General features: G+C 42.9%; 1 protein-coding gene across 1 annotated transcript in view; it reads left to right on the top strand.

Annotated features, from left to right (window-relative positions):
• Nucleotides 1-26,827, top strand: part of PHF20 (PHD finger protein 20) — a 161,844-nt gene that overhangs the window by 37,103 nt on the left and 97,914 nt on the right. Inside the window, exons 4-8 of the mRNA XM_065414947.1 lie at nt 5,667-5,838; nt 6,295-6,379; nt 8,758-8,837; nt 19,373-19,760; nt 20,342-20,449. Coding sequence (XP_065271019.1) covers nt 5,667-5,838; nt 6,295-6,379; nt 8,758-8,837; nt 19,373-19,760; nt 20,342-20,449 — 833 coding nt within the window. The remainder of the gene's footprint in view (nt 1-5,666; nt 5,839-6,294; nt 6,380-8,757; nt 8,838-19,372; nt 19,761-20,341; nt 20,450-26,827) is intronic.

The raw sequence follows: 26,827 nt of genomic DNA, 5'->3' as shown, positions 1-26,827 counted from the left end.
GCCCCGGCATGCTCATACTACCTTCATTGAGAGCACTAATTCCCGCCTCTTTCTGGGCAACAGATGAATTGGACTGCCTACTGGCTCTTTCAGGCATCACTCTGCTTATGTTGCCAAGATCGTGTGGCTCTGATTCAAAATTGGAGTTGTCATCGTTCCGCTCTGCATCACTTAATGAAATCCGGGGCCACCAGTGAACCAGTATGGCTTTCAGGGTTGGCAGATGCCCTGTGGCCGGGACAGAGGTCCCTATTGGTCACCAATGTCCTATTCCAGTGGTTCTCAACCAATTTACCATTGTGGGCCGCATCCAATACTACTTGTATGGCACTGAGGCTGTCACATGGGCCGCAGCTGTGTGCTGATTGGGCCGCGGGTTGAGAACCACTGCCTTACTCCTATTAGTGGCCTTGGACTCAGTGAGATGCTCCTCATTCACAGAGATCCCACTTAAAGCTGAAGTCATCCTCCAGGTTGACAGTGGTGGATCTGAATCAGACTTAGACCAGGCCATCGGTGGTCTTCCTCCCCACAGAACTGCTATTGTCCTCCTCCCGGGTATGTCTTCCTGGGAACGAGAGCTGGTTTTGGGTCAGCCAAGATCTTTGTCCTTGTTGCTGGACAGTGCTGCGTTGCTGAGTTCATCCTCTCCTTCTATCCTGGAGGACTTTTAAGGCGTACCAGTAGACGCATCCCTGGGCATCCAGGCAGAGTTCCTCCAAGAGAACACACACAAACTGGTGGACATTTTACAGCCTGCCGTCCCCTGGAGAGCGGGCCTCCTGATCAATGATGCACTCCTCGAGCCGATGAGAGCCCTATGGAGGGAGTACACAGGGTGTGGTAGTGAAATACTTGAAGTGCTGCTTTGGTCCTATGCAGGGATGTCAGGGGTCCTGTTCCCATCCAGCCCAGAACTCCCTGGTAGTAATGATGGTAAATGACAGGGCCTGGCAGAGTAGGTTCATGTCTACCGCCACGGTTGGATGTTCTGGGTAGGAAGGTCTATACCTCATTGTCCCTGCAGATGAGGATTGCTAATGAATAGAGGCCCTACCAAATTCACGGTCCATTTTGGTCAATTTCATGGCATAGGATTTTAAAAATCCTAAATTTAATTATTTTAGCTATTTAAATCTGAAATTTCATTGTGTTGCAATTTTAGGGGTCCTGACCCAAAAAGGAATTTGGGGGTGGGAGGGGTTGCGGTACTGCTACCCTTGTTTCTGCGCTGCTGCCTGAGAGCCGGGTAGATGGAGAGCGGCGGCTGCTAGCTGGGAGCCCAGCTCTGAAGGCAGAGTCACTGCCAGCAGCAGCACAGAAGTAACGATGGCTTGGTATGGGATTGCCACTCTTCTGTACTGCTGCCTGCAAAGCAGAGCCCTTAGTCAGCAGCTGCCACTCTCTGGCCACCCAGCTCTGAAGGCAGAAGCACAGAATGATGACATGGTATGGTATTGTCACCCTTACTTCTGTGCTGCTGCTGGCAGGGCACTGCCTTCAGAGCTGGGCGCCTGGCCAACAGTTGCTGCTCTCTGGCCGCCCAGCTCTGAAGGCATAGCAGAAGTAAGCGTGGCAATACTACGACTGCCCTAAAATAACCTTGTGACCCCTTGCAACTCCCTTTTGAGTCAGGACCCCCAATTTGAGAAACGCTGGTCTCCCCTGTGAAATCTGTATAGTATAGGGTAAAAGCATGCAACACCAGATTTCACGGGGGGAGACTAAATTTCACGGTCTGTGATGCATTTTTCATGGCCATGAATTTGGGAGGGCCCTACTAATGAAGAGACTTTACAGGTCAAGTATGACTGCCTAAATTGGTCAGTCATGGCTAAATTTGAAGAGCAGTTGTCCGAGCTGTCATGTGAGGAGTTTGAGATGTTGGTTGCAGAGGGCTGCTTGTCCTAGAAAGTCCCTGCAGTCTATCCTTGAGGTTGTGGACACTGCGGCCAGGTTCATGGCCTTGGCAGTAGCCATGAGGAGGGCTTCCTGGTTGCAAAACTTTGGGGTTGCCCTAGACGTCCAGTAAGCCATAAAGGACTTGTCCTTTGATGGCTGAGTCTTGTTCTCGGACAAGATGGGTGACACCTTGCATTCCTTCAGGGATTCCAGGGCTGCCTTGAGGTCCTTGGATGTGTACATGCCATCCGTGCAAAGATGCCACTATGGGGTGCAGCAGCAATATCACCCACAGCCTGCCTTTGCGTAACTTTGTCCCCGAAAAAATGGAGTACCGTATAAAAAGGGATAGATCCTAAAAAGAGGAAGCAGTCGGGTGCATGCTTTGGGCAGCCCTCAGTCTCTCCCTCGGCACAGGCCATGTGCCCATTTTTTTTACTCCTTTGTCCAAAGCAGTGGTCCAGTCATTCCTCAATCCTCCCATCCCTTTGGCCCACTTTTACAATGCTTGGGACTCAGTTACCTCCAACAGCTGGGCCCTAGACACTGTAAGATCAGGCTACGCTATCTAGTTCCTCTTCATGCCCCCTTTCCCCGTCCCTCTTCAGGGATCTCTCACAAGACGCTGCTTGTTGAGCAGGTTAGCTCTTTGAAGTTGGGAGCAGTGGAGGAAGTTCCGCCAGAACACTTGGGCCATGTTTTTTATTCCCGGTACTTCCTGATACCATAATCCAAGGGCGCAATGAGACCTGTTCTCGACCTTCGTGGCCTCAACAACTTAATCAAAGTACATGAGATTCTGTATTGGCTATCCTCCTCGTGCTGTCTCAGAACGACTGATTCGCTGCTCTGGACCTTCAGGACACGTACTTTCATGTGGCCATTCTGCTAAGCCACTGAAAATTTATTTTGTTTTGTGGTAGGAGAACGCCACTTTCAGTATACTGTTCTCTCGTTTGGCCTCTCTTCTGCCCTGCTTTTTGATAAACAAAAGAGATAGTATGTGGTGAATTGAAAAATACAAGTACTGTAGTGCAATCCCTTTGTCATGAAAGTGCAACTTACAAATGTAGATTTTTGTTGTTGCATAACTGCACTCAAAAACAAAACAATGTAAAACTTCAGAGCCTACAAGTCCAGTCAGTCCTACTTCTTGTTCAGCCAATCGCTAAGACAAACAAATTTGTTTACATTTACAGGAGATAATGCTGCACTTTTCTTATTTACAATGTCACCAGAAAGTGAGAACAGGCATTTGTCGCACTTTTGTAGCCGGCTTGCAAGGTATTTACGTACCAGATATGCTAAACGTTCATGTGCCCCTTCATGCTATGGCCACCATTCCAGAGGACATGCTTCCATGCTGATGATGCTCATTTTTAAAAAAAAAAGTGTTAATTAAATTTGTGACTGAACTCCTTGGGGGAGAATTGTATGTCCCCTGATCTTTTTTACCTGCATTCTGCCATATATTTCATGTTATAGCAGTCTTGGATGATGACCAAGCACATCTTGTTCATTTTAAGAACACTTTTACTGCAGATTTGACAAAATGCAAACAAGGTACCTATGTGAGATTTCTAAAGATAGCTACAGCACTCGACCCAAGGTTTACGAATTTTCCCAAATCTGAGAGGGATGAGGAGTGGAGCATGCTTTCAGAAGTCTTAAAAGAGCAACACTCCGATGCGGAAACTACAGAACCCGAACCACCGAACAATAAAATCAACCTTCTGCTGGTGGCATCTGACTCGGATAATGAAAATGAATGTGCGTCGGTCCGCACTGCTTTGGATTGTTATCGAGCAGAACCCGTCATCAGAATGGAGGCATGTCCTGTAGAATGGTGGTTGAAGCATGAAGAGACATATGAATCTTTAGCGCATCTGGCACGTAATAGCTTGCAATGCCAGTCAGTGCCATGAGAACGCTTGTTCTCACTTTCAGGTGACATTGTAAACAAGAAGCGGACATTATTATCTCCCTCAAATGTAAACAAAGTTGTTTTTCTGAGCGATTTGGCTCAACAAGGAGGAGGACTGAGTGGACTTGCAGGTGCTTAGAATTTTACATTGTTTTGTTTTTGAATGCAGGTTTTTTGTATATAATTCTACATTTGTAAGTTCAACTTTCATGATAAAGAGATTGCACTACAGTACTTAGGTGAATTGAAAAATACTATTTCTTTTGGTTTTTACAGTGCAAATACTTGTAATAAAAATAAATATAAAGTGAGCACTGTACATTTTGTGTTGTTGTAATTGAAATCAATATATTTGAAAATGTAGAAAATATCCACAAATATTTAAATAAATGGTATTCTGTTATTGTTTAACAATGCGATTAATTACGCGATTAATTGCGATTAATTTTTTTAATCGCTTGACAGCCCTACTTAAATCTAATGAACTGCAGGTTTAGACAAGAGCATGTTTACTTGCATTACTCCTTGATCAGACAGAATTGCTGCGTTCCTGTTGATTTATACCTTAGAGCTGCTGGAGTGAAATAGTTAAGTTGCCCCTGTTGGGGGTTCTGAAAACCTTGGGTAACAGCTTTGAATGCTTCAGAAACTGTAATTTGGTCTTGCAGAGATTTAAAACTTGAGTATCTTTTTAACTATGTCAGTGAAGTTTAGCCTTTAAAGATGTTGGTACATAGCCTCAATGTTGAGATTTTGGATGTGTTCTCTTGGCACTGGCACGTGGTCAAATATAGTTAATGGATAGAAAGGATATTGTGGCAACCAGGGGGGACCAGTTTGAGAAATTATGTAATTTATCCTTGGGAAGAACAGGAGTAGTGTCTATATATCCATGAGGTTCCTGTCTGCACATGTCAGGCTGTTAAATGGTGGTAGCTGCAGTGACAGGTCTGCCTAAAGTTAATGTGTTTCTGATAAGTCCTTGATAGGTTCAGTCACTACTAATTGTTGGGTGGTCCCACTTGCAGTCCAGTATTTCTTCTATCTTATGAAATAGATCTGTCAATTGATGAGGAGGTGTATACTGAACCCAGAATGATACTTGACCATTTATGAGGCTGTCATTGTGGGAAATTAGAGGCATGAGAGAAGTGCAGGTTGAGCCAAGTTGGGTTTAAACAATGCATAAACGTTAAGGAGAAGGCTCTATCTCAGTGCTATTCAGTATTGATCAGTAACCTGAAAGGAAATATGAAATTATTGCCTAGTTAACCAGCAGATGACACAAATTTGTGGATTGGTAAATGATGAAGACAGGTCATAGATACTGAGTGATCTGGATCACTTGGTAAGCTAGGCACAATCAGATATGTATTTTAATACAGTTAACAGACTTGTATACTTACAAATATAGATATTGCCATGCTAGATCAGATGCATGATCCAGTTTAGTCCAGTATGCTGTCTGAGTACTAGTCCTATTGATTGAAGAGGCATCCCAAAATTGTGCTTGTGTCTTGCTACCTTTGTTGGAAAGACAGTGAGATAAAACATAGACATTTATTTGGATAGAAGAGAGGTTTCATTTTACTGTTTGTGGAAGCTACACATAAAACAAATTACATAAAAATAGAAAAACTATGGGAAAAGGCTGTTCCCATATCTTCAGGTCTCGGTACCACTACAGACTGCTTAAGCATCATTTTTTTTCACTTTTGCTAGTGTCAGCAGAACAACTAGATATATGTATGGCCTTATATTGTAATCATCCTACTGCTTTTTGAGGCATCTCATCTTATTCTTAACCAGAGTTATTTTAGTGAACTCTTTATTTGTCTAGGTATCCAGCTCATATAGAAGAAATTGACTATGAAGAAGGAAAAGTGCTTATCCATTTCAAACGCTGGAACCACCGATATGATGAATGGTTTTGTTGGGACAGTCCTTATCTGCGTCCCTTAGAGAAAATACAGTTAAGGAAAGAGGGGTTACATGAGGAAGACGGATGTGGTGTAAGTTGAAAACAGTGTATTCAATGATTTCCCATTATTCAGCTAGTTATGTACCAAGTCTTTTATGCATCTAAACCCATTAAGGTCCCTGAATGCAGCATGTACATGGCCAGATATAGTTTGTGATTGTTATAGCTGAGTGCTAACAATGTCATTGGTGTGATACAGCCAGAGGAAGGAACAGTCCTGCCTGAAGGAGCTTACCGTCTCAATAGAATGGTGTGAACTTTTCTTTTTTGCATGTCTAGCTGAATATAAATTCTTTCTTATGCGCAAGTGCTGCTGCAGTGGCTGCCTGTTGAAGGATATGGGGTGTTTTTTCATTTTTGCTTTTTTACTTTTAACAAGGAAACAGTTCTAGTGTTTTAATGAAGCAGTATATTTTAAATCTTCCTAATTTTGTTTCTCTAATTCAGGAAATGTAAATTGTTAAAGAGTTTTTTTTTCTCTTTGTAGGGATTTCGTATAAATGATCAGGTATTGGCTTGCTGGTCTGATTGTCGTTTTTATCCAGCCAAAGTCACTTCTGTTAACAAGGATGGTAAGTCACCTATTCGTTTTGTTGTAGTTAATAACTGGATAAATTTAATTGTGTTCAGAATTTCCTCATGCTTCCAGAGAACATAGCACATCTCTGCAAGAAAAGTCATTATACTACAGTAAGTTAATTTTACGAAAAAGTTAGTTTTTCAATTTTGTAATTTCTCATTAAATGTTATTGGTATGTAACCAGTGGGTATGTTGTGCATTTTTTCCAGTGGCTAGCACAAGCTACCAAATGACCTAACTTGGGAGGAGAATAAATTAATTACAAATTTTTTTAGCCACTTCATATAATTGCTAAAGAAGTGTTGGCAGCAGAGAACAGGCACAACGTAGTCTTTTTTGTCATTGTAAAGGAGAGGATACAATTTGATGGAAGACCAATTCTTTCTCTAAGATTCACATACATGCTTTCACCCTTAATGTATTTTTTCTATACTTGGAAGACACAGGCTAAATAAATAAAATACAAAGATCTTCTTTTTTAAATATCTGGGACCTTCTTACGATTGCTGAATTCATCTTCCTTGAAATGCAGTGGTCTGAGGTTTATTTTCTTTTTCAGAGGTGCACAAAGCATTCTTCCACCAAAACTACCTCTGTATTCTTAATGAGTGTGTCAGGCCCACTATTAAATACATAAGTATATTTTTTGTTGAAATTTAAATGATTCTACATTTAAATCAGGTACGCTTTACTTTCAGCAGAACGCGTTATTTTCCTCATCATAGAAGTTGGAATTCAAATTTGTTACCTACAGTGTGCTTCCTGGAAAATATACTGTAGGGAACACTGTTTGGGAGTTGTAGGCTGGATCAGATAATAGAGTATGGTCCAGTACAATTTTTAAAGTGTCAAAACAATGAAGCGTGCGTCACTTCCTTTTGGAGCAGCGAAGAGTCCTGTGGCACCTTATAGACTAACAGACGTATAGGAGCATGAGCTTTCGTGGATGAATAGCCACTTCTTCGGATGCATGGTATTCACCCACGAAAGCTCATGCTCCTATACGTCTGTTAGTCTATAAGGTGCCACAGGACACTCTGCTACTTTTACAGATCCAGACTAACACGGCTATCTCTTTGATACTTTCTTTTGGAGATTATTCCACAATTTAATACAGCTCTCTCAAAGATTATTTGCTGTGGACATCACTAAGAGATTATAGAGACTTACAGAATAATTTTCAGCCTAATGATTCTTAATATAGATCACTAAAATATGAGAGAAAAGGGTAGAAATGTGAAACACTTCAGTTTGATACACTGCTATAGATGTATTCAGCATCATAATTACTAGGCTCTTCTCTTGCCAAGCAGGATTTAAGGCATTTATACATTTGTTTGCAACTTGGTCATTAGACTTGGGTACTCATTGTTAGTGGATTAGAGTCTCATGTGGAACTGTTCAGCAGCTTATTATAATTTTCAGATATTAAACATTTTTTTCATGTGTAACAGTCAGCAATTGATTTAATATAGGAACTTTAAAGCTTGTCATGGGTAAATAGCTATTTGGGGGTAAGGTGTTTTTTTTTTTTTTTTTTTTTAAATCTATAGGAATATTTTCATAATTTAGGAGAGATGTAAAATAGTACTAAGAGCATCTCAGTTGCAGAAAGCAGATCCTACAGGTTAAACCAGTGAGTCTTAAACTTTTGTACTGGTGACCTCTTTCACATAGCAAGCCTCTGAGTGCGACCCTCCCTTATTAATTTAAAACATTTTTTTTTATATTTAACACGATTATAAATTCTCAAGGCAAAGCAGGGTTTGGGGTGGAAGCTGACAACTCGCGACCCCCTACATAATAACCTCGCGACCCCCTGTGAGGGGTCCCGACCCCCAGTTTGAGAACCCCTGGGTTAAACACACAGGGCTATTTCCTACTTCCTGCACTCCCTTCCTTCAATGGCACTACCAGTGTGAGTACTGTAAACAGGAAGGAATTGCTCATATTCCTTCATTTGACTTTGATCCCTTTTGGATCTGTTAGTCTCAAAATTAATTCTTTTGTTTTATTTTTTCAGTTGAAAGCATGGAGTCTAAGAAATAATTTCATCAATCCCAGTGTGCATGCTTTCATGTGTATTGACAATACATTTTTTTACTCATGATTTTTATTAGTATACTTGTTCTTACGTTAATATAGATGAAACTAGAAGAAATAAACTGTATTCTCCCTTCATACATGTTTAGTGAAAGAAGAGGCTTAAAGTTTAAGAATATAAATTTTCGTAACCCTAAAAAAGTGAACTTTTATTTAGAACCCAGATGTGCATCTCTAGAACTGGAGTGTTCAGTGTTTATTCTTTGAATAATTATCAAAATGCAAGTTAAATTACACTGTTAATTGGGATGTGTTCTCAATTTTTAGGTACTTACACTGTGAAATTTTACGATGGAGTAGTTCAGACTGTCAAAAATATTCACATCAAAGCTTTTTCCAAAGATCAGGTGAGAAATGTTGTGTGTTTTCCAATTTAATTCTAAAAGACTAGCTGTTTCTTAAATCTGAATTCAGTTGATTTGTTCATGTTCGCGTCAGTGAAAAATCCATCAAGTGAACACTTAACTAATTTTTGTTTTTATCTAGAATCTTAGCCAGTAAATGATTTTAAATAAATATTTGTAATTTATCACTACAGGAATGTGATTTAAGTTTGTATCATATCTGTCATGTATTGTCAATACTTTAATCAGCTCTGCCCTAATAATATCCTGTGATAACTTTTTTGTTTTTTAAACGTATACCCGTCACACAGTTGTTCCTGAGCACGTGTACACGCACTTCTTAAAATGATAAGAGACTAGCTGATCACTGTCAAATAAAATGTCAGACTCCAGATCTAGGTTGTAAACATAACCCACAGTCATGTCCTTAGGCAAAAGCTGAGCACCAATTCTTGAAAGCCAGTAGGCTGGGCATCTGTCAGACTTGTGGAGGAAGTGAATTCTAGATTTGAAGGCTCTTCATTGAGATGCCCTGCCAACAGGAATTGTCAGGCGAGAGTCTGTTGGCTAATCTCTTCTGTTGTCAATACAGAAGGAGATCCTGAAAGAATCTTCATTGCAATGACAAGTGGATTTATTTTATTTAAAGTGTTTTTCTTATATCCCTGAATGATCTTTTTATGAAACATTCTGCATAATAAAAATTAAGTTTTTCTTTGATTGCATATGTCCATTCCTCTGAAGGCGTGCATGTGTGTGTCGTGCACTGGTGCTGGAGATTTTTCCTTATCAGTAACCATGGGGGTGGCTACTGATGCTGGATAATATCATTCTTTTGTAGTTGTAAGGGAGATGCTATGCTGGACAAATTTTCTGGTATGTTGTAGTTTATCATAATTAGGGACAAAGGGTAAAATTTTCAGAAGAACCTGAATGACTTAGGAGCTCAAGTCCCAGTAAAAGGGGAATTAGCTTCCTAAGTCATTTAAGTCCTGTTCTGCCAAAGCCAAGACACTCTCACCCTCTACCCCCCAGAGCCCAGGGATCCAGAGGGAGAAACACAGCCTGATGCTGGATCCTGGGCTTGCAAGGAGTTTCCTTCCTTCAGAGCGTGCTGGGAACTGCAGCTGCTGGGAATCCTCCAGTCCGTGTCTCTCTCCTCCTTCCTCCCCTTCCTCCCCCCCCCCCCCCTCCCCCGGTCTTCTATTTGTGAGCTAGGCTCTGCCAAGTCCAGCAGCCCCTAGTGGCGGCCAACAACTATGCAGCCCATTTTGGGGGGTCAGGGAAGGAAGTTCTGCATGCACAACATGAATTTCTGAAAAATTCTGCATTATGCACTGGCGCAGAATTTCCCCAGGAATAAATGTGTGTGACCCATAGTAGGCCTCCCATAGGCGCTGTTAGAGGGTTAAGATGGATAATCAGATAAACATGCACTCCCAGTACGATGCTGTGGCCAAAAAACTAATGTGATCCTGGGATTCATAAGTAGGGGGATATTGAGCAGGCATAGAGAGGTTATACCTTTGTTTGGCCCTGGAATACTGTGTCCAGTTCTGATGCCCACAGTTCAAGAGGGTGTTCATAAATTGGAGAGGGTTCAGAGAAGAGTCAAGAGAATGATTAAAGGATTAGAAAACATGCCTTCTATAGACTCTAAGAGTTCAATCTATTTAATTTAGAGAAGGTTGGGATGACTGGATTACAGTCTATAAGTACCCACATAGGAATAAATATTTAATAATGGGTTCTTCAGTCTAGCAGAGAAAGATATAACATGATCCAGTGGTTGGAAGTTGAGGCTAGACAAATTCAGACTGGAAATAAGGATAATTTTTTAATGGTAAGAGTAATTAACCATTGGAACAGTTTGCCAAGCATTGTGGCGGGTTCTTCATAAGTCACAATTTTTAAATGAAGATTGGATGTTTTTCTAAAAGATCTGTTCTAGGAATTATTTTCGGCAAGTTTTCTGGTCTGTGTTATACAGATTAGACTGATCACATTGATCCTTCTGGCCTTGGAATCTGTTACTCCTGGGGGAATTCTGTGCCAAAAAATTAAAAATTCTGTGCACAATACTTTAAAATTCTGCACATTTTATTTGTCAAAATAACACAATATAATCATACCAGTTTAAATAATTTTGGTAATTTATTTCAAAATACCTGTCAGCAAGTATGTTTGTAACAGTACCGACAAAAAAGATTTCCCCCAGGAGTGGAGAGTTAAATAAACCCCTACAACAACCCAGTTCTCTGTTATGCTTTTGTTTGGTGTCTTGATCTGGGTGTGTCACACGTGCCAGGTGGGCACATCTTGAGGGAAAAATCCACCCCTCCAGTCTCAGACACTCGCACCCCTTACTTCGCAGAGCTCAGCTGCGGAGTGCCCCCCAGCCGAGACATCTGCAGCCTCTATCCCCCCATAGCCCAGCTATGGGGTGTCCCCCCCGAACTCCTGGCCCAGACACCCGCATCCCCTACTCCCAGAGCCCAGGAATCCAGAGAGAGAAACAGCCTGTTGGTGAGTTCTGGACTTTTATGGAGTTTCCTGCACGCTGCCGCCTCCTTTCATGATGTGCTGGGGACTGCAGCTCCAGCTCTCCCTTCTTCTGTCCATATCCTGTATTTGTGAGCTGGAGAGCTGGGCTCTGCTGGGTCTAGCAGCCCCTGGTAGTGGCCAGCAACTCTGTAGCACCTATTCCGTGGGGGGAAATGAAATTCTGCGCAGAACATTAATTCTCTGCAAATTCTGCATTGCGCAGAGGCACAGAACTCCACCAGGAGTAATCTATGAACTATGTGGTTAAATCAGTTTATCAAGGGTTACTGGATTTCGTGGCAAGAAAGTCACATTCATCTGTTTTGTGAGACTGCAGACTCGTTGTCCGCAAGGTTGAAAAAATTGTGTTTATGACTGTGTTTTTGACCCTTCTGTGTATGTTCCTTTGACTAGGGAACAGGCTGTACAGATTCTAGCACAGAACATTGGCTATTTGTTGCTGAAAGGGGGGAGCTAGGTTTCCAGATTTTCTTACATCATGAAGCAGTGTGGACAGTGGGCATTCAGAACAAAGTAATTCCTTCAGTTCTAGATCTGTAAAGAGTGAAAAATGCTTTAGCAGGCTACATAAATAACATATGATTGGATCAGATGGACTTGGTGTGTGTGTGTGGGTGTGTGTGTGTGTGTGGGTTTTTTTTTTTTTTTTTGTCCATCAGTCTGCTTTTGGAATCACTGAAAAAGATCATGTAATGTCCAAAGATGGGGTTCCAAGTTCTTATCTTAGACTTAATTGCTTGGTTTTTCTCTTATCCTTAATAGATTTGGGATTACCAATAGTGCAAGTATATTTGCTGTAATAGCTATTTCTGCTTACTGTATCCCCATTTAAGGGGGGGAGAGGGTTCAGATTCCTTTCATCCTTTAACAGAGTTTCTCAAAGATTGGAATGTTTATCCTCCAATTTATTGATCAATGAGATCATGAGGCTGAAGTCTGGTCCCTACTTTGGTAGCCTGTATTTATTGTGGAAAGTTTTTCCTAGTGGCTATATGACCTCAACAGTTTCAGGGTTGGAAGACAGAACCTCATTGTACAATTTGAAATAGTTTTGACATTTCATCCATATTTGATTTTTACAATTTCATTTATTGTTTTCTGTGTTTTTCTGAAGCATTAAAGTCTTCCAAGTAGAGCTTAGTTACATATCTTAGATATTAAAAGGGATATTAGCAATTTATTACCTTCCTATCAGAAAGTATACAAAGTGAAAACACTGTTTCAGGCCAGTGGCTTTTGAACTGGATCAAATAGTGTATTCAGACATGCTGTAGCCTAGCTGGGGTTGCTGTTTGGCATTTTGGCAGATGATTTGATTTAAGTCTGGAATTATCCTTTAAAAAATATTTGAATAGTATTTGAGTTTTGATATGTGTGTTAATGAATTGTGCTGATAATCTGTTGCTCAGTGAGTATCTGAATACAGTAAAATCTGCCTTAGTGACCACTTCTGACGATGGGCCACCTGTCATGAGCGACTACTTGCAGAGTCCGTGGAACGTTTTCCTCCCTATAACATTTAACTTAGTTTCTCAAAGTGGGGTCCGTGGATCCCTGGGGATCCCCGAGGGTACTCAAGGCGGTCCGTGGGCCCCGCTGAGCAATTCCTCCTTCTCCTTCCCTCAACTCCTCTCCCTCCCTCTATCTCCTGGAGGCTACTGAAGCTAAACCGGGAGATTTTAGGTGCTAAAAGTCCGGTGGCACAATGGGGCTAAGGCAGTGTCCCGGCCTACCCTGGCTCCACGCGCTGCCCCCACCATGAGCGCCAACTCCATAGATCCCATTGGCTGGGAACTGCGGCCAATGGGAGCTGCGGGGGTGGTGCCTGTGGGTAGGGACAGCATGTGGAGCCTAGGAGCCACTTCCAGAAAGATGTGCCGCGTCGCTTTCGGGAGCCGCCCGAGGTAAGCGCAGCCCGGCCGGAGCCTGTATCCCAAACACCCTGCCCCAGACCATAGCCCTCACCCTGCACCCAAACTCCCTCCCAGAGCCCGCACCCCCTCCTGCACCGCAACCCTCTGTCCCAGCCTGGTGAAAGTGAGTGAGGGTGGGGGAGAGCGAGCAACAGAGCGCGTGAATGGAGTAAGCGGGGAGTGGGAAGAGGTGGGATCGGGTGGGACCTTGGGAGAAGGAGTGGGGGTGGGGCCTGGGGCTGAGCGGGGTGGCTTGGGGGTCCCTGAAAATTTTTAAATCAAAACGGGGTCTTCGGGTTGCTAAAGTTTGAGAACCGCTGCCTTATAATTTAACTGTGAAGAGCAACGACCTGTCAGCTGCGACGAGTGACAACATTTTCTTAGTCCCATCCATAAAAACAAACCTGTAGGAGAAACTGATGGTCGCTTCAGTCTGGTTTTTTTTGATGTTTCCAGCGAAAGATTTTTTTCTTTTGTACATTACGGTTTCTGCAATAATGGCCTCATACTCAACAGGAACTGGAAATTGAACTTGAACAAACAGGAACTTTAAAGGAAGATGTGAATGTGTACACTATTGTATGTCGCAGTTTAAAGCTAAAAGAAGTCGTAATGGAAGAGAGAAAATGCAAATCCAAAGTGTTTCTTACACTGGAGCAACATGTTAAAGCGGTATTGCAGCTAGAACAAATTGCCAAACAGTTTGGCGTTGGAAAAACACAGATCCAAAACCTGTTACAATGGAAGGCAGAAATCCTTGCTGATGTGTCAAATGCAAAATCTTCAATGAAAATTAAATGTGCTAAAACGAGAAATGAAGTCAATTTTTTCACTTATCAGTGGTTTAAATCCACTGTCGCTCATGTAAATATGTCTGGGTCAATGCTAAAAGCGCAAGACATGAAATTCGCAGAGGAGTTGGAAAACAGGGAGTTTAAAGCCAGCAATGACTGGCTTGAATCATTTAAGAAGAGTCACAGCCTTGCCTTTGGTATAGCATGCAGGGAGCGTGGAGACATTAATCAAGATGTGGCTTCAGATTAGAAGCAAAAGTTAGCTGAAGTCATACAGGATTATGAACCCTCTGAAATCTATAATATGGATGAAACTGGACTGTTTTTTAAAGACAGCAGCATTAGCAAAACCCTCCATATCAAAGGCTAGCAATGTGTAAATTGGAAATATTCAAAAGAAAGAATCCCCCTTTATTATGCACCAACATGAATGGAGATAAAGAAAAGCCTGTACTGATTGGTAAATCCCAGTGCCTACGAGGCTTTGGCAAGTTGAATATCAAAGAGTTGCCTGTGGAATATGAATTCAACAAAAAAGCATGGATGAATTCCGAGCTTTTTGAAAAATGATTACAGAGATTTGACTGCAGATTGCTACTATCAAGGACACAAAATTCTGTTTACGGAAAATGCCCCATGCCGCCTCCCTGTTAAACTCAAACATTAAACTCTGCTTCTTTTCCCCCAAACAGCATCTCTGTGTAACAGCCTATTGATGCTGGGGTTATTGAAACCCTAAAACTGAACTTTCGGAACAGGCAAATTATAGACTCATAGACTTTAAGGTCAGAAGGGACCAATATGATCATCTAGTCTGACCTCCCGCATGATGCAGGCCACAAAAGCTGACCCACCCACTCCTGGAATAATTCTCTCCCTTGACTCAGCTGTTGAAGTCCCCAAATCATGATTTGAAGACTTCAAGTCGTATAGAATCCTCCAGCCAGCAACCCCTGCCCCATGCTGCGGAGGAAGGCGAAAAACCTCCAGGGCCTTTGCCAATCTACCCTGGAGGAAAATTCCTTCCCGACCCCAAATATGGCGATCAGCAGAACCCCGAGCATGCGGGCAAGATTCTCCAGCCAGACCCGCATTGACCATTGATACTAATTACCTGCGATGGTACGTTATTGACCTATTGACTAAAATCATGTTATCCCATCAAACCATCCCTTCCATAAACTTATCAAGCTTAATCTTAAAGCCAGAGAGATCTTTCGCCCCCCACCGCGTCCCTCGGAAGGCTGTTCCAGAACTTCACCCCTCTGACCGTTAGAAACCGTCGTCTAATTTCAAGCCTAAACTTCCCGACGGCCAGTTTATATCCATTCGTTCTCGTGTCCACATTAGTACTGAGCTGAAATAATTCCTCTCCCTCCCTGGTATTTATCCCTCTGATATATTTAAAGAGAGCAATCATATCCCCTCTCAGCCTTCTTTTGGTTAGGGTAAACAAACCAAGCTCCTCGAGTCTCCTTTCATATGACAGGTTTTCCATTCCTCGGATCATCCTAGTGGCCCTTCTCTGCACCCGTTCCAGTTTGAGTTCATCCTTTTTAAACATGGGAGACCAGAACTGCACACAGTACTCCAAATGAGGTCTCACCAGTGCCTTGTATAACGGAAGCAGCACCTCCTTATCCCTACTAGAAATACCTCGCCTAATGCATCCCAAGACCGCATTAGCTTTTTTCACGGCCACGTCACATTGCCGACTCATAGTCATCCTGCGATCAACCAGGACTCCGAGGTCCTTCTCCTCCTCCATTACTTCTAACTGATGCGTCCCCAGCTTATAACTAAAATTCTTGTTAGTCATCCCTAAATGCATCACCTTACACTTTTCACTATTAAATTTCATCCTATTACTATTACTCCAGTTTACAAGGTCATCCAAGTCTCCCTGCAGGATATCCCGATCTTTCTCCGAATTGGCAATACCTCCCAACTTTGTGTCATCCGCAAACTTTATCAGCCCACTTCTACATTCGGTTCCGAGGTCAGTAATAAATAGATTAAATAAAATCGGACCCAAAACCGAACCTTTAGGAACTCCACTGGTCACCTCCCTTCAACCTGACAGTTCACCTTTCAGTACGACCCGCTGCAGTCTCCCCTTTAACCAGTTCTTTATCCACCTCTGGATTTTCATATCGATCCCCATCTTTTCCAATTTAACCAATAATTCCTCATGAGGTACCGTATCAAACGCTTTACTGAAATCGAGGTAAATTAGATCCACCGCATTTCCTTTATCTAAAAAATCTGTTACTTTCTCAAAGAAGGAGATCAGGTTGGTTTGGCACGATCTGCCTTTCGTAAAGCCATGTTGTAATTTGTCCCAATTGCCATTGACCTCAAGGTCCTTAACTACTTTCTCCTTCAAAATTTTTTCCAAGACCTTGCATATTACAGATGTTAAACTAACAGGCCTGTAGTTACCCGGGTCACTTTTTCCCCCCTTCTTGAAAATAGGAACCACATTAGCTATTCTCCAGTCCAACGGTACCACCCCCGAGTTTACAGATTCATTAAAAATTATCGCTAACGGGCTTGCAATTTCTCGCGCCAGTTCCTTTAATATTCTTGGATGAAGATCATCCGGTCCGCCCGATTTAGTCCCGTTAAGCTGTTCGAGTTTGGCTTCTACCTCGGATACGGTAATGTCAACCCCCCCTTCTTTATTCCCCTCTGTCACGCTGCTTATATTCCTAAGCCCTTCATTAGCCTCATTGAAGACCGATGCAAAATATTCGTTTAGATATTGTGCCATGCCTAGATTATCCTTAATCTCCACTCCATCTACAGTCTTCAGCGGTCCCACTTCTTCTTTCTTTGTTTTCTTCCTATTTATATGGCTATAAAACCTCTTGCTATTGGTTTTAATTCCCCTCGCAAGGTCCAACTCTACACGGCTTTTGGCCTTTCTCACTACATCTCTACATGCTCTGACCTCAATAAGGTAGGTTTCTTTGTCGATCCCTCCCCTCTTCCACTCTTTGTATGCTTTCTGTTTTTTCTTAATCACCCCTCTGAGACGCTCGCTCATCCAGCTCGGTCTAAATCTCGTGCCTACGAACCGTTTTCCCTTTCTCGGGATACAGGCCTCTGACAGCTCCTGTAACTTTAACTTGAAATAATCCCAGGCGCCTTCTGCCTTTAGATCCATAAATATGTTAGTCCAGTCCACTTCCCTAACTAGTTGCCTTAATTTATTAAAGTTAGCCCTTTTGAAATCGTAAACCCTAGTCTCAGATTTAATTCTGTTAATCCTTCCATTTAGTTTAAACCGAATTAGCTCATGATCACTTGAGCCAAGGTTGTCCCTTACAACCATTTCCTCAACGAGGTCTTCACTACTCACCAAAACCAAATCTAAAATGGCATCCCCCCTCGTCGGTTCAGCAACTACTTGATGAAGGAATTCATCAGCTAGCACGTGTAGGAAAATCTGAGCCCTATTATTGTTACTAGCATTTGTTCCCCAATCTATATCAGGGAAGTTAAAGTCTCCCATGATTACACAGTTCCTATTAGTATTTACTTCCCTAAAAACATTAAAGAGTTCTCTGTCCATATCCAGGGTAGATCCCGGCTGTCTATAGCACACCCCAAGCACTATCCCAGGGGAGGCGCTAGTAGTTTTTTTACCCAGTGTGAGTATTGCCCAGACAGATTCAGTCTTATCCATTCCATCACTTATTATTTCTTTACAGTTTATCTCATTCTTGACATACAGTGCTACTCCCCCACCTTTACCTTTGTTCCGGTCATTCCTAAACAGCACATACCCTTCCATACCTGTACTCCAGTCATGACTACCGTTCCACCACGTTTCGGTTATTCCTACAATATCTGGTTTCATTTCTCGGACCAGGAGCTCCAATTCCTCCATTTTGTTACCTAGGCTTCTCGCATTGGTGTATAAACATCTTAATTTATGCTGTTTAGCCTCTCTCACACTCGTTGTCCAATTTGGTACGGACACCGTATTGCCAGTATGACCTATTAGTCTAGTATCCATTCCCCCCCCCCCCCCCTCCTTATGTCCAATCTCTTCCCCCCGGCTATATCCGTTCTTATCTCGTCACCCTCCTTCTCAATATTGTAATCTGGCGTGGAGATTAACTGGACATCATCATAAATTCAATTTATTCTTCATCAAATGGAATCTGGCGTAACTTCCTCGGGTCCAGTGCATTTGAAAAGAGTTTCACTCTTCGGTGAATACACTGGGTTCATTGAGCATGGAGTGAGACTGAGCCAAGCACCATCAAAAAATGCTTTGCTAAATGCGGACTTACCAAATGAAGATGTTCATCTAGGAGATGAACATGAGCTTCCTCTTTCAGTAGTTAACATGTTGCAAAGTCTTTTTGGGAGTGCTGATTGAGAAGATGTACCAGATTGATGAGAACCTTGCAACAACTGATGAGGTCACTGACAGGTCAATGCCTGCTACAAAACTAGAAAATTTCAAGCCATGTGATGACTCTCACATTGACACAAAAACTGATGATGAAGGGGATAGCAATGGTGCCTCTGAATCCCGGTAAGAATAATTTTTATGACTGAAGCCAAGAATATGATTAAAAACATGAAAGCATTTGCCATTCAAAAGGGCAATAACCGACTTTTAGAGCTATTCAACGATGCAGAAGAAACGGTAAACATGCTCCCATTGTCACAGAGGCAGACAAGAATAAATGACATTTTCAAATAAATACAAGCTACTGTAGAGTGAAACCAAGACTTTCTGATAACACAGGTAATTGTAAAAATTCTTTTGCTTCAGTGTAGAGAATATGCACTTTATTAGTGTACTGAATTTCCTCTTTTGATTAACACATACTGTTCTACTGTATTAATAAACCCACCAAGAGATTTTTAAATACAGTACTATATTGTATACTATATGTAATGTTCCTGTAATAGGTAATGAAAATTAAACATGAAACATTGGTAACACTAGTAGCCTTTCTGTGCCTTGTAAAAGTGCCCATTTTACAGTAAGCCTTTGAAGAGAGACCACCTCTTACAAGCAAGCACTTCTGCTAACCCCCAAGAGTGGTCACTCTTGGCAGGTTTTACTGTAGCGCTCTGCCTATAATCTTAAATTTTTAACTTATGGGTTATACTGACATGACACCTGGACCCCTGTTCCTTTGCTTACATTTTTTTTTTTTTAAATTCTTATGTTAAATATAAAGAAATTTCAAAATGCAAAGAATCATGCATTTTTCACTTCATGTTTTCTTTATTTTAGAATATTGTGGGTAATGCTAGGCCTAAAGAAAAAGGTAATGAAATCCCTTCATCTCCTGAAAAACGGGAGAAGTTTAAAGAACAGAGGAAAGCAACAGAGAATGCTAAGAAGGACAAGGATGAAAAGGTATTAAAGACAGAAAAAAGATCTAAACAACCTGATAAAGAAGGAAAAATAATAGTCATCTCAGAAAAAGGCAAGGTCTCTGAAAAAAATATACCTAAGAATGGGAAAGAAGACAAAGAGAATATATCAGAAAATGATATGGAATATTCAGTAGATACACAAATTGAGAAGAAATCTGAAAATGACAATGTGAAGAGTCTACCAGAAAACATAAAGGAAACTAAAAGAAAACGTGGTAGACCACCTATAACACCCCCAACAGGTTAGTACTTAAAATATTTGTATTTAGGCAGTATTCTAAAAAATCTTGTAGGGAATGGGAGATGCTGAGCAGCTCAGCACTGCATTCTTTTCTGATTTGGGGCATGGGGATCTTTATGTTCTAAGTAAATGGAAATAAATGTTGCTCTAACAACACTTATTTTAGCTCATTCACTACAACGTCCCGTCATGACAATCTGCAACATATTTGGTTGTATTTAAATAACATTGGTAGAGAGGTCTAAAAATTTAGTAATAGAGACATGATTTTTAAGGAGATAGTTGCAGAGCTGATGTGTAGACACTAACATGACAATATGTGATGTTATAAATGGGATTATATGGTAAAATGAATATGTTTATTAAAGAGTCAGTCATGATCTACCAAAATAGCTAATAAGAGGAAAGGAAATAAAGAAAATTGCAGAATTAGAGAGAGATACTAATATTGTTTTTTTTATAAAGCTCTGAAAAAGTGAGTTTGTATTTTTTTTTTTTAAATATACAAATTTGAGGATTTTAACTGACTTTAATGGTATATTTAGTTAACTCTCATTCCTCTGGTTTTATGTAAATTTGTAGAGCAAAGTTCTCAAACATTGCAGCCAATAACATTGGAATTAAGAAGGCGGAAAATACCTAAAGGAGGGGAAGTTCCATCAAAACGCATCAGGGTTGAAAAAAACTTGTGTGAGTATTTTTAGTACTTCAACTTTTGTAACGTAGGGTATTTTATAACATTGTTCTTTCTATAATATTGTCTTTGAGTTTAAATTTGAATTTTAGATGGTCTAAAGGCTATGTGTGTTATCATTGCAACAGATTCCCTAGATAATTTACGTCGGGTATTGAAGTGTAGCAATATTGTAAGTAGTCCCCTCCAAAATCTTGAAAGCAAGATTTCATAGATTTTTTTTTTTTTTTTTTTTTTTTTAAGACTAGAAGGGATCATTGTGTTCAAATTGGACTTCCTTAAGTAGTGGAGGCCATATAATTTCACACAGTGATTCCTGAATCTATCCCAATAAATTGTGGTTTAACTATAGGATATCTTTTCAAAAGACCTCCAATGCTGATTTAAAGATTTCAAGTATGGCTAATCCATCACATCCCTTGATAAGTTGTTCGACTGGGTAATTTACCTTCACTATTAAAAAAATATTTTCACCTTATTTCTAACCTGGATTTATGTAGTTTCAACATCTAGCCCTTGGATCTTGTTATGCCTTTGAATGCTAGATTAATGAGCCTTCTACTAATACCTCGGTAATCCCGTTCCCTCTGAACTTTAACATGCCCTACAAGATTTAAGGAGCTCAATTTCTTTTTAGATTATTTGGATGATTGTCCACATGCACATTCCGCTGATGGTGGTACACATTTTCCTCATGTACTCGAGTTTGGAGTCTTTTGGCGAGCAGTATATGATGCACATGTGCCCCAAGAGTACTCTTGTTCTGCATCAAGGGCATAGAAAGGTGGAGTGCACCAACTGCCACTTAGTTCTACTCACAACCTCTTAGCTTCGAAATGAAGTAGCTTGCTGACTCTGTGACTGTGAGCAACTTTTTGCTAGTCTTATGGTTAGTTATTAGCTATATGTTTGCTTTAGATCAGGGGTGATGAATCTACAGCCCGTGGGCCGGGTCCGGCCCGCTGCTTCATTTCATCTGGCCTTTGGCAAGTCTCTACACTGCGGGCTGGAAGCCCCGACACTTGATGCCCGCCCGCAGGGCTGGAGCTGCGAAAGCTGGCTTGCCCTGCTGCGGGGAGAAGCTGGGGTTGCCAGACCATTAAAAGTCCAGTTGGCTCTGCACAGTTTCTGGAAGTGACCGGCATGTCCCTGCAGCCACTAGGAGGAGAGGTGATCAGGGAAGCTCTGCACGCTGCCCCCACCCCCAGCGCTGGCTCCGCAGCTCCTATTGGCCAGAAACTGTGGTCAATGGGAGCTGCGGGGGCGGTGCCTGTGGGCACGGGCACCGAGCAGAGCCCACTGGCCTCTCCGCCTAGGGGCTGGACGTGGAGGCCACTTCTGGCAGCAGGGAGCCTGCCTTAGCCCCGCTGTGCCACCACCCGGGAGCTGCCCGAGGTAAGCACTTCCTGGCCAAAGCCCACACCCCAAACCCCCTGCCCCAGGTCAGAACCCCCTCCCGCACCCTAACTCCCTCCCAGATTCCGGCACCCCCACCTGCACCCCAAACCCCCTGTTCCAGAGTGGAACCCTCTCCCACACCCTAACTCCTTCCCAGACCCTGCACCCGCACCCCTACCCCAGCCCTGGGCCCCCTCTCGAACTCAAATTCCCCCAAACCTCCTCCCGCACTGCTGCCCCAGCCCTGAGCCCACTACTGTACCCCAAACCTCATGGCCCCAGCCCAGAGCCCCCTCCTGCACCCGAACCCCTCATCCCCAGCCCCACTCCACAGCCCGCACCCCCAGACGAAGCCTTCATCCCCTCCCACACCCCAACCCCTTGCCCCAGCCCAGAGCCCTTTCCCAAATCCTGAACCTCTAATTTCTGGCCCCATCCCGGAGTCTAGGGGACGCACCGAGCCTCCGCGCCCCCCCGGTGGGGGTTGGAGCTGTGAGCACCAGTTCACTCCGCTGCGGGGGAAGCCTCAAGCACGCACACCCACCCACCCCTGTGTGCGGGGCTGTGTATGTGTGGCCCGCGACTGATTTTTTTTCTGTGGGTCAGTGGCCCCTGATAGAAAAAAGGTTCCCCATCCCTGCTTTAGATAATGTGCCCATTGGCACTTTTCTCTAGTTTTAAGTAATGTTAGTAGATAAGTATCCAAGTTACAGAGTGGCCTCATGAGGTGGTCTGGCTTTAAGTACTGTCTGGCATGCAATAAAGCAGTGCCTATTCATGATGGTCACATTAAGTGCCTTTATTGCCTAGGAGAATTGCATATATCTGGGAAATTCTTGATTTGTAAGTCGTATAGTGCCTGGACAGAGAAAGAACAGAGAAGTGTACTTATATGACTAAATTCATAAGACCGGCTTCGGATCCTAGCTCTTGAGGTGCCCCCCACCCCTCTGTTGGAGCCAAAGAGTGAAAGTGCAGGCTCCTTATCTGGAGGGGGCCCCATCTTCATCCAGATCCACCAAGAAATTGGAGGGCAAGACTGAGAGTGCGGGTAGCCCTACAGGGAGATCTCCCACCTGTTCTTACTCCCATCAGCACTATTTGTTCTCAGATTTCACCGTCCGGTATAGTTCTTGTGTAAGCTCAGTTCCATATTGGTCCATAGGAACAGGTAGTGAGCTGACACTAAGCAAAATCAGAACCTCTGAAACCTCACTTCTCGAGAGACTCAGCACAGATAGCAATCCATGACATGATTGTGGCATCATCAAGACCTTTGCGTTGAAAGGTGCCAGCCTTGGCACCACGGTCAGTGTTCGTAGACCCAGTGCCACTTCTGGCCACACCACTGCATCAGCTGGCACTGAAGTTTATGGCACAGAGACTTGCTGATCATGCAGGAGCCAGGGTCACCTCTTTTATCTGCTTTGCTGCCATTTGATGCACTAAACAATGTTGACAACCTCTCTCCTGCTACCCTGCTAGCCTAACTCTTCACTCCATGAGCCATAGCTCTTCTCATGGATGTGGAGTATTCTCATCAACCTCATGTGAGGCTTCAGGTGATAACAGAGAATCTGGATGAGACCTAAACTCTTCATATAAGGGATTTGGACATTCCTTCAGGGAAGGATACTGGGAGTGCCTGTGGGTTCCAATTTGGCCATATTGGGACTCGTGGTTCTCCTACAGTAGGGCAGAGCCTCAGGATAGACTCCAGCAATCTGCAAGATTACTTCCACCAACCATGGCATCACAAGGTGTGCCAGAGCCAGCACCTCCCCACTCCCCACCAGAATAAGAGGAGGACTTGGATTAGGTCTCATTACCAGGTGATATACTGGCTCTGGTGGTACCGTCGTCGTCATCCCTGATGAAGCTGTTGTCCCGCAGACTCTCTCTCAAATTGATGACTTTTGGGGATTCCAAGAACAACTTAAGAAGATTGTGCAGACTTTGCAAATCCCCATGGAAGAAGTTCAGGAGCAGACCTACAAATTGGTGTATATACCCCGGTCCTTCACACCAGGAAAAATTGCCATTCTGGTGATTGGACCCAGTGAAAGTGTTGTCAAAAACACCAAACCACAGTAGCTCCTGCCTCTTGTAAAAGGGACAAAATATCAGGTTCCACCCAAAGGGGCTCAGTTCTCTCATGTACTTCCAATGCCACCTTCTTTGTTCGTAATGAAGGCCAATGAAAAATCCCATCAGTATAAATCAACACCCAGAGACAAGGATCCAGAGAAACTAGATTTATTGAGTTGAAAAGTGTACTCGTTGGTGAGCCTTCAATTAAGGATTACCATTTACCAAGTCCTGCTGGCCTGCTGTGATTTTAGGAATTATGAAAGAATACAGGCCTTTGTGACAAACTTCCCTCAGACCTGAGGGGGAGAATTTGGGAAGAGTCTCAGAAGATGATCTTGTGGCTAAGGTGAGCCTACAAGCAGCTCTGGATGCAGCAGACACTGCTACCAGATCAGTGGCAATGATCATGATGGCGTTTGTCCTGCTTTCAGGAGGCATCCCCTGTGAGGTGTAGGCGACAGTAGGTATCCCATTTGAAGGAAGTACCTACAGTTAATGGTGGGTGACGACCACAAACAATACTACGTTATACCCTTTGGACTCCAGGCTTCACTGAAGGTATTTACCAAGGTGCTTGCAATAGTAGTAGCACCATATCTAAGAAAGACGGAACATTTTCATATACCCATACCTTGACAGCTGTCTGATATGAAGCAGATCTTCCTTAACAGGTCTCGTAATCCATCCACCTGATGCCCTGTCTGTTCCACAACTTAGATAGGACTGAGAGTCAACATGCAGAAATCCAGCTTGTCTCCTCTCTAAAATATAAAGTTATTTGGAGAAGTTCTAGACTCCACCAAATCAGTGGCTTATCTTCTCCAGGACAGATTCAAGAACCTGTCATCCCTTATCTTACAGCTAGAACCAAACCCACATAAATAAGAATGTGCCTTGCCATGTTAGGACACATGGTCTCCTGTACCTTTTATGATGCCATGTGCCAGACTTTACCTCCACTGCGTTCAGGTCTGGTTCAGGCTAGCGTATGCCCTTCCAGGCATCACTTGGATATGCCCCTCTTACCCCCCTCCCCCCACAGTATTGTAGTACAGTCTGTCCTGGAAGAACCCTGTGAATGCCTGTATTGGATCTCCTCCCATCCTCCCCTCCGATCCAGGATTACAGCTATAGACACTTTGCTTAAGGCATGGGGAGCACACGTGAGAAACCTTTCCAAGAGATTGATATACATTCTTGCTTCTCTCTGAACCCAGAGAGACAAGAAACTATATCAGTCTCTTGGAATGCTGAGCTGGATGCATGGCTTGCGAGTCCTTCCTTCAGTACATCACAGTGTGATTAGTCCAGGTAATAGAGAACGATACGACCACCATGTTCTACATCAACAGGCAGGGTGGGGTAAGATCCTACCAGCTCTGCCAGGAAGCCATCAGACTATGGAACTAGTGCATCACACATTGTGTTTCTCTTTCGGTCATACATCTACTTGATCTACAGAATACTGTAGTGGGCAATCTCAGCAGACACTGCTGTACCAACAAGGCCCTTAGTTTTTGTGTTTTACTGTTTTTAACCAGAAAAATCTCAGGTTTTATAAAAGCTATTATTTGGTATTTACCAATATTTCACCTGAATTTTAGACCACTTGTGTACATGAAAATACCAGTTATGTGAGAGATCAGTATATTACATTGTTCATTGTTACTAAATTAATCTAAATGTAAATCCAAGACCATCTGTTAAAGTAAGGCGCACTGTAGTAGAAGATACACACACACGTACACATGAGTGTGTATGTCAGTGCTCAAGTCCTAAAAAGAGAAGTGCAGAACTCCCTAGACCCAGCTCTCTGCTCCGGAAGGCGAGATGGCAAGTTGGTAACCAGATAACCTAGCTGCTATCTCTCTTTCTGGAGTGGGCCTGGAAGAGGTAGAGGAAGGTAGTGTGAGGAGATGACCACCTTGCTTCCCAGCCCACTCCAGAAGGAGAGATGGAAGCTGTGTAACCTGGGTCACCCAAGTTACCCAGCCACCATCTCCTGGTCCAGAAAGGGGAGCCAGGCCAGAAGTACTCTTATTTTCTGTCTTCCAGTTCCCCAATATTAACCCTGACATGTATTCAGAAAACTGAAGTTAAATTTTTGCACCAATTTTCACCTGTTTCTTAATTTTTGAAATAAACACTGATAAATTTCCCCACAAATTTTAAACAAAACAAAAAGTGAAAATGGAAGGGCCTTGTCTACCAAACACAAGTGGGAGATCAAAGATTCTATCTTTTGGGACATATTTTCAGACTGATGCTAAACCTGGATAGACCTGCATGCAACATGAGAACAGGAAAAGTTAGATGTTCTGTTCCAGGGGATGAGTGAACCCAGGCTCCATAGCCTATACTTTCCTGATCCTGTGGTTGGGAGCTCTGATTTATGCCTGTCCACTAATTCCCATGGTCTCCAGAGTGCTCTGCAAGATAAGACAGGATTCAGCCAAGCTGATCCTTGTAGACCTGGTATGGCTGTGGCAGCTTTGGTTCCTGGACATCCTGAACCTGTCAGCTTCCCAGCCCAAAACCTCACCTTTGTTTCCTGATCTCTGATATCACAAAACAAGGGGGAAATCCTACATGTGGATCGGAGATACCTTTATCTCAGGGCATGGAGGTTGGATGGTTGTTGACTGTAAAGTATGCCTGCTTCTCTTCAGTCAGGAATATCCTCATGTGACACTTTCTTGGGCGCCCAGGATTGTGGGTCCCTTGTCTCCAGTGTGAGGGAGTACATCCTGTGATAGCTTTTTGTCAGCTCTTGTACACTGCCAGCCTTTCAACTACTCACTCTCCTCAGGACTCTGCCAATCCTATTTTGCTTCGCAGGTTAACATTAGGTGCACCTCAGTCCCCAAAGCCCCTTTGAAGAGAGT

This window comes from Emys orbicularis, chromosome 12 (genome assembly GCF_028017835.1).
Source record: "Emys orbicularis isolate rEmyOrb1 chromosome 12, rEmyOrb1.hap1, whole genome shotgun sequence".
NCBI classification, from domain to species: Eukaryota; Metazoa; Chordata; order Testudines; family Emydidae; genus Emys; species Emys orbicularis.
The sequence above is the reverse complement of the archived record's forward strand: the minus strand, read 5'-3'. Positions and strand labels throughout refer to the sequence as shown.